This window comes from Austrofundulus limnaeus, unplaced genomic scaffold, assembly GCF_001266775.1.
Source record: "Austrofundulus limnaeus strain Quisiro unplaced genomic scaffold, Austrofundulus_limnaeus-1.0 Scaffold27, whole genome shotgun sequence".
NCBI lineage: Eukaryota > Metazoa > Chordata > Actinopteri > Cyprinodontiformes > Rivulidae > Austrofundulus > Austrofundulus limnaeus.
Window position 1 is genome coordinate 3,243,865 of NW_013952429.1, and position 8,922 is coordinate 3,252,786.

The 8,922-nt window shown below is 36.8% G+C and overlaps 1 protein-coding gene across 1 annotated transcript in view; it reads left to right on the forward strand.

The window, feature by feature from the left end:
* Positions 1 to 8,899, forward strand: part of LOC106515302 (cytoglobin-2) — a 13,685-nt gene extending 4,786 nt beyond the window's left edge. Inside the window, exons 2-3 of the mRNA XM_014005019.1 lie at positions 6,725 to 6,956; positions 7,042 to 8,899. Coding sequence (XP_013860473.1) covers positions 6,725 to 6,956; positions 7,042 to 7,206 — 397 coding nt within the window. The 3' untranslated portion in view covers positions 7,207 to 8,899. The remainder of the gene's footprint in view (positions 1 to 6,724; positions 6,957 to 7,041) is intronic.
* Positions 8,900 to 8,922: the final 23 nt, after the last annotated feature.

The window sequence follows — 8,922 nt, forward strand, 5'->3', positions numbered from 1 at the left end:
GTGTGTGTGTGTGTGTGTGTGTGTGTGTGTGTGTGTGGAGCTCTTATCTGTGAATGACAGCAACAGGCTTCAGCGGTTCGGAGCATTCTTCCACGTTGGAGTTTTAATCCTTTCTTCGTTTATTTAATTTCTTCTCCTTTTTTATCGTCTCTTCCTCGTCATTTCTCTTTACATTAAAAAAATCTTTCTTCTTTAGCGATCTGGTTTTGCTGCTCCCATCATCAAATTAATTATATCAAACCAAGCACATCAGCTATTCTAGAGACTTAAATTGGTGGATACACTGCAGTAATATTTTTTTTTTATTAGAAACAAATCTGCACAATGAGTTAAAGATGGCAATTAGGGTCTTGTCTAATAATTATTTGCAACATTAATGCAATTATGCCAATTTCTGCACAGCAATTAACTTTGAAGACTAACAGAGAAAATCTAATCTTTTACTTTACAAGTCATACATTTTCCTTTTTTTATGCACAATCTGCTGGCTCTACAAAGTATGAGTTAGGGATGATTAACTACTGCTGCGCCACACCAAACTTTAGCTMAATATCTGAAAAAAAAAACTGACCACGAAACAGGTTATTTTACAATCATCACGGAGCTAGGTCTGAGATGCTCTATTTCCATCTTGGTATGATTTATGAAGGGACCAAAATGCCATTGGGGGAGCTGAATTTACTGCATCATTGTTCTGTGTCTGGGCTCCAAAATGAGGCAGTGACAGAAGCGTAACCGTCGATACATGAAAGGGTAAGTCAGAAGTGTGGCTCGACGGTGTGATGATGACAGATGGTCTGTTTGACCTGCGGCTGCAGAATTTAGAATGGGAGATGTTCGACGCACTCTTCATGCATGGCGCTCCAATTCGACACCACTCACTCACAATCTGCACATACTTTACTGCGATAACATGACGCACGCTTCAGTTATGAAATCTGCTGGTGGTTATAACTTACCTGAAGCAGCCCAGAGAGGATCTCATCTTTGCAGCCAAATCATGAACTGTGGTTAACAACAACTAAGTGCAACAACAATCACACAAAGCACCCCTGAACACCCACCATGTCAGAACAGTGATCAGTGGTGAGAACAGCCTTTTGGATTCCCGTCACGATTTTGGAGAGAAAAAAAAAGTTGTTACGAGCTACTTAGGTTTGGAATTATTGCAGCACAAATTGTGACCAGGAGCTCGGTAAAAGGATCAGAGTGAAAACATAATGATCACTGTTCCAAATAAACTCTGACACAAGCTGCAACACAGTGGTGCAAAGAGCAGCTGACAGAACAGCTAAATTACTTGATGATGGCATTAATTAAAATGAAAAGCTTCTCATCTGTGGGAGAAACTAAACTCCCACTGACTTTACATGTTGGAACAAAGCATGTTTGATACACCACTTATGCTAAATTGTTGTATTTATGATAGATTAATATTATTATCAGTCTTTGTTTATGTATACAAGTACTTGATTGTAAATCCTCAAAAATCAAACTATGTATGACAGAACATGGGCTTAATGGTGGCCTTTAAAGGACTTGAAACGTCATGCTCCTCATTTCATTGCTAACAAACAAWAACTGAGCTCYACGTGGTATTTCMTGCACAGAAACAGCATTTTAACACGTCCTCCTTTAAATTCTAAAAGGGCTACGTGTATGACTGACTAAATGTGAAATAAATWAAACAGAAAAACAAGTTTTATTCACTATTGWGTGTGGTGGGTRACCGCCATCTTGAATTCTGAACTCTCCCACCTTCCGACATGGAATTCTCACTGGAGGGAGTGTGTTCCAGTTATAAGTGGGWAATTCCCACTTCYGAGTAAAACTTGGCWGCAGCAAAAGTAGCTGGTAAAAATGCAGCGACATGGAAATTTTTCATGGCTATTTTTGCCAGCTTCTGGCAATTTTTGAACCCTGATGCCGTCATTTTGTAGGTACAATAATCAATATGCCTTATGGGGGATGTAGTTTATGATCAATGCTGACTTCAAAGCTGAATACACCTTTTTGAAGACATTAATGCATCTTTGAAGCACTCACGGGCCATAAAAAGTGCTGCAGTGGACCACATTTGGTTTGTGAACCTTGAGTTTGACTTGTGTAATATATGGGTTTATTTTGAAACAATTATGTCATTATCAGGGGTTTTTCTTTGTGGTTCCATTAAAGAGGCTTAATGTTTTTTTTTTTGCATTACAAAATAAGAAAACAGATCTTACAAAAGTATTATTACTGAGTCCAGGGTGGTGCTTTGAAAAACAGTTTTTGACTTAGCTTAACATTTATAGTGATGACAATGGACTGCATACACAAAATATCCTAGAGATGCTAAGCTAAATTGATGAAATAATGAAACATTAATATTTATATTTACATTGACATGTGATGGAAATAGAAAAAGACTGATAGATGGATGAACTAAAACTTTAGCAATCATTAATTAATTTAGTTTAAGTGATTAAAGATGCTCGACTAGATGWGCTGAAATATTTACTTTGCTGTTGAGGGATTTGTTCACTTAAGCAACATAAACTGATTTGTGTGTTTTGACAAAGTGGGGGTGAGGAGAATGTGTATTAAAATGAATTAACAGATGTTTTAAATATCTAACAAAACTGATATTTAAATGTCTAAATCTTAAGAACAAGAACAGACAAAACATAAATGTCTGAGAAAAGAAAAGCTTTTCAGCAGGTGCACAATGCAGGAAGTTGCAAAGTCAGTCTTTTCTATTTTTTACATTCCCATTAAATGTCACTCACTTCACAAAAGATAATTTGAAGTTTTTAACTGCTCTGCACGCCGAAAGTCTAAATCAATGTTTCCCTCTTCTTCTCTAAAAGAGCAGCGCGGTAACTTACATCTTCTTTTTTCCTGTCAGTCAAGAGTGTAATTTGGCTCGGCAACCATCGGCTTCTCAGGAAGTTCCCAGCAGAGGCGTTTAAAGTGCAGAAGCGCTGATGAGACTCCATAGTTAAGATTGATCAGACTCTCAGAGTGTAATTGGATGCAGGTGTGCTCAAAGTGGCGTCTAATTTTTATGCATTTCTAGTGCTGTGCGTGTGAGCACCAAACAGGTTGGCAACGTCCCAAAACACGGCGTAATGTCAGACWGCAGCCCGAGAAGACATGTTCTCACAGCAAACTATTCATGCTGTTAGTTAAAGGAGATTGATTGAACCGTAACAATTAATTGCTTGGATTTTTGTGGAAATGTTGTGGCAGGWTTTGAATAACTTTCTCCAGTGAAAGGAGAACACAGTTATCTTTTGGTTTTGTTTAYTTTTAGCTCCAAGCTTTTAGCTTTGTTTGTGTTCTAAGATCTGTGTCCTGACTTCTTCATCAAACAGGTAAATTTAAACAAGTCCTCCTTACAGCTTGAGCCTTGCATCATAACTTAAACAGCATTTTAACAAGGTCAGAAACAGGTTCGGGAGTGTACAGATGTTTAATATATTTTATTCTATTTTTCCTTTATCCTTTGTATTTTCTTTTTTTCTTTTACATTTTATACTTATTGCACCTTTACACCAAAGCAAATTCCTATAGTCTGTGAATCCCGTTCATTGACAATGGTAATAAAACTGATTCTGAGGCTCAAAACAAAGTTCTAAAATGAAACAGAAATCTTTAAATGTTGCATTATGATGTGGAGAGCAAAACTGTYGACTCACTTTTCCAACATTTTCAAGATTTCAAGACATTTTTYATATGGAAATGTGCTTTTAGTACAACAAAATCTGGAAAAACCCAAATAAAATGTAAGCATTTGTTGCAAAACTGTAATATTTACAACCCCTTTCAAGCCTGAATTATGTTTAACCAGTGTTTTTTATTCTGCATTTGAACCACCCTGTTAGGTTAATTTGTTTCAGTGGAACTCGACCTACAAAGATTTTTGATTTGGACTTTTCCAGCATTCACCACAGCTGTCTGATTCTGCACCAAGTGAGCGAGAAGAAGATGAGTGAATGTTGAATCATCACTAAAATTGCCACTAGCTTATCTGAAGGAGCGAAAGACTGCGGCGATGCAAAGTGAAGTGGTTATCTTCACCTCTTGGAGACTCACAAACAGACCTGGAGCAGATGGTTCTCCTCTGACCCACTTTAAATCCTGTCTGTGAAATGGAGTCGGTGGTACAGATGTTTTCCTGTTGGAGTTTGGCCCTCAGCGGTYGGGCTACAGTACATCTGCAGCCTCTGATCCTCTGTCATGCTCYGTTTTATGAAGCCTCAGCCTGCCTGGGGGGCTTCTAGCTTGGCTCCACAATCTGTCACGACACAAGAGCGCCACTGAAACTGTTTAAACTCTCCTGCAGTTCCTGTTCTGCTGAGACCGACACAAAAGTCAGTGGCTCAGGTTAAACTCTGATGTTTACTTTAGAGTTTCTTTTATTAGAATTAGGTTTTTGTCTTTTCTCTTCATTTCTTTGAGTTTTCATGAAAGCCAACAAGTTGCACTTTGGAATGACTTTATTATCGTATCATGTTTTTGATCTGAGTTTGTTTTACAGAATGAAATGTCTGAATCAAGCTCATCCAAGTCTGGTGATTCCATACTTTTTGCCAGGGGCTGTACATGGGACCAAACCTCATGTAAAGAAAATAAGACACTGAAATATCAAAAGTTTATATTTAAAATCAACTCTAAAATCAAAGTATCGTTACTTTGACACTTGAGTCATTTCAGGTCATCATTAACAGGAACACAGTGGAAAGTAACTAAACTATTAAAATCTTGTCTAAATCACTRTTTGTGGGAACTACCTTTTCTTCCGCCTGGATAATGTCAGTTTGAAGATGTTACACATTCAATATTTTCATGTTAAAATGACGCAAGTTCTCATTTTTAGAGTAGTTTGCATCTCGTTGTCTTTACACAGGTCTGGTTGAGTTCTGCTCTGATGCAAGTAAGAAAATGCTAAACAATCCACGCCACAAAGTAGAAGAGCATCTGTTTTGTGGTGTGGAGTTTTAGCGTTTTCTTACTCACAGTTGATTTTGATATTTGTGGCACTTTTACTTTGCCTTCTTGATTTTTGTTTCTGTCTGTTTTTTTGTAATTGAAGTGTTTTTCTGTTGCATTTGTTTGTTTTTTGTTAAAGCATTTTGGAGTTTGCATCATTCATGTGTTTGTGTCGKCTACTGCAGTTAGCAACCAGAGGACATATTTTAAAGATATAAAAAAAGACTATTTATGCATCTACAACTGAGTGCACTCCAGTTAAAATGGCTATCAAAACTAATTAAGCTTAGCTAACACAGAAGTGGTTAAAACTTTAACAGCTTTTATAACTAAAGTTTGACATGGTTGGTGCTGAGTACTGACAGTATGACAAGTTAAAAAATAATAATTCTCACACAAGCTTGAGCATAATGTCATTTACAAGGTTTGACCAAAACAGCCATCACTGTCTGTCACGTCCTCGAGCAGGAAAGATGAACGTTGCAACAATTTAGTTTTTTTTTATTAAGGTACCAGACGTTCCTGAGATTCATCCCACATTCTGAAAAAAAAAACCCTGCAGGTTCTCCGTCTCAAAACTTTATGAAAGTTATTTTGATTGAAGTAACCACTTTTAATTTGGAGATTAAATACATAATACAGAATAAACAATAAAACTGCCCTGTTCCTGTTGCATCACATGTTGGAAAGTTATAACTTATTACTGAGCAGATGAAATATTGATACATGATTTGAGATGCCTGTACAGAAAAAAAAAATTTATGAAAAGAAAAAAATGTATATAGGCTACAGTAAAAAAAAAGTAAATCATGCTCTGCATGGACAAGGGTTCTGAGTGAAGAAAATAAATCTTATCTTATTTGCCCTTTATTTAAAAAAAAAACCCAACGTCAACAAACAAACTCAAGCTTGAACAATCTAAATAAAAATTAATAAAAACAATACCAGGTATCCTTCATATCTTATTTCTGTTAAATACTACAAATCATTCATTTTACCAATAACTGCAACGCTCTATGTTTGTTATGCACTCTAAAACTGAAATGTTGGATTTACTTAACCATGTCATGTTACCTGGTTCCACTTAACTGAGTTGAGTAAATTCAAAGCAACATACTCATGTTCTTTGGCTTAAAAAAACTGGTATATTGTTTTGAATTTACTCAACTCAGTTAASTGGAACCAGGTAACATAACATGGTTAAGTAAATCCAATATTTCATTTTTTACAGTGTGTTCTATCTTCTTCTGAATGGGTGATCTGAACTGTAATGTTATTGTTCTCTGTACAATGTCAATAAAGGTCTAATCTAATCTAATCTAATCTAATCTAATCTAATCTAATCTAATCTAATCTAACATAATCATCTTTTAGGTTTTTAGTAGTTATTTTTCAAATACTGCAAGGATTTTGCAATTAATCTCAGCCTTTTATTTTACAGTTTGAAATGCTTTAAATTACACTACATACACATAACAAAAGGCAATGGCCCTCTTTTGCATGTGACTAACCTGTTTGTCCACCATGTGGAGGCAGTGCTTATAAGGCTGAGTTCACCTGAAACTCATCAGACTGAAGAAGTCTCTTGGAGGAGAGACGAAAAGTTTCACTAAATTAGAACCCATCCAGAGGACCTACTTCTTTTTTTCTTTTTGACTTTAAATTAAAGGTTATCGTAATATTTAGAGGGTTTGGTGGAAAGAGGACAATTGAATGTAATGCATTTTTTTTACCTTACCTTTTTTTAAAGGTTCTTTGTGAACTTCCCCTCCGCTAAGCAGTATTTCAGCCAGTTTCGAGAAATGGAAGATCTCGAGGAGATGGAGCAAAGCAGCCAGCTCCGACAGCACGCCTGCAGGGTGATGAACGCCATCAACACCGTGGTGGAGAACCTCAACGACCCGGAGAAGGTGTCATCGGTGCTGGCCCTGGTGGGGAAGGCCCACGCTCTCAAACACAAAGTGGAACCCATTTACTTCAAGGTAAGAACAATTAGCTGCACGTTTGCTTTTTATTATGATCTTTTCGAATGCATCGAAGAAGCTACCTCCTCCTCCTGCTCCCCAGATCCTGTGCGGCGTGATTCTGGAGGTTCTGTCTGAAGATTTCCCAGAATGCTTCACGGCTGAGGTGCAGGTGGTGTGGACCAAACTRATGGGGGCGCTGTACTGGCACGTGACGGGGGCCTACACAGAGGTGGGCTGGCTCCAGGTCTCCAGCTCAGCAGTGTGAAGGAAAAGAAAAAAAGGTGGAGAAGTTATGAATACAGAGAGGAAGTAGATCGATGTTTTGGTCGGATGCATCTAATTAACGCATWACTTCGGTCTGCGGATCAGTTGGACACCAAATGTCGTAGCTAGACGTCAGCTTCCTCGTTTTAGCTTTTGTACGTGGTGTTTTGATAAGTGTTTTAGCAACAAGAGGCTGTTCTTTCTAATGCTGACAATACCACTCTTTTCTCTGAGGTTTCTGTTGCTGATAGAAGCGTGCAAATCTTCACTTCACGCACGATCGAGTTCTTCTTGATTTTAAAGAGCCGTCGAGAAACTAAAGCAAACAACTCCAAAGGTTTTCAGCTGATGACCAACCCACCTTCAGCTCCACCGTCAATCACGCTAAGCTTTTTAATTTAGCCTTTTTACAATGAAAATAGTTGCAAACATAAAATTCTTAAGTGTTTTTTTCCAGCACTGATTTCAAAGGTGAGCTAATGAGGGTCCTAATTTCTTTCTTTTTTTTGTGGTTATTTTAAATGTTAAAAAGCAAAACTGCATAAACTACATGTTCACTTTTCTGAGACAGTGAAATTATTATTGTGCAGTAACTAGTTGTTTTATTACGGGAACCTGTGTTAAGTCAGAGAAAGAAGTAAAAATATAAAAAATGTTTAAGCATGAGTCAGTCCAGCTGACATGCAATTAAATGTATTAAGGAAGCTGCAGATTGTTAGGAGGCCAAATGCAACATTATTTGTTTTATTAGGGAATTCTCCTCTCTAAACACTTTGTCGACTATAGACTCCTGCTCACAGCTGTTTGAAGTGRTCTTTCTTTAATAAATCATATAGAAAACACATGTAACAGTGATGAAGAGTGCACATTTTACTGCATGCAACACAGAAACACTGATTTCTGTTCATGTGTGTCAAACATGCATGAAACTGAACAAAAATATCAATTTTATTCAAGCTTCAAYTTGTTGCTTCATTACAATGATTGTAAACAGCACAAAAAGTGATAACATTTTAGCTTGGCAGATTATATATTTTTTGCTACAATGCTTCTTGGCAATACATCCTATCAAAAAAAAGAGTCAATAGAGACAGCAAAAAAAAGCAGTTTGCTCATCCTACAAATGCATGTTCCTTACAAATGTGGCACTATTTAAAAGGGAACTTAATAGAGATTCATTATCAAGAAGCATTGATACAATAAAGAAAWAAACACAAATGTCCTTGCTGTTTGTACTGAGTTTATATATTTAATGTACAGAACATGAGCTAAAGTGTTGGTTTAGTTCCTTTGAGGTGCGGCTTCTGTGTAGGACCTTTGAGTTRAAAGCGTCTCACCTGCAGTAGATAGCAAAATGAAGCCAACAGATTCTCAGAAGGAATCCCAGTTTGTCTARAACAAGTTAAACCTTCATGGCTTCACATCGCTTTTATGTTAAACCATTTCTCTGACTGTAAAATTGCATTCAGTAAGATCAAGAACACCTCACAGATAAATAGAAATTATGGAGGTCATAATCACTTTATTTAATCTTGAATAGCTAGAGGAAATTAAAAATTTGCAACAAAGAAAAGCTTCAGATTCTGGAAGATCAAATTGTCTGACCAGTAGAGGGATCGCCACTTTTCTTTTCTTTCTTTCTTTCTTTCTTTCTTTCTTTCTTTCTTTCTTTCTTTCTTTCTTTCTTTCTTTCTTTCTTTCTTTCTTTCTTTCTTTC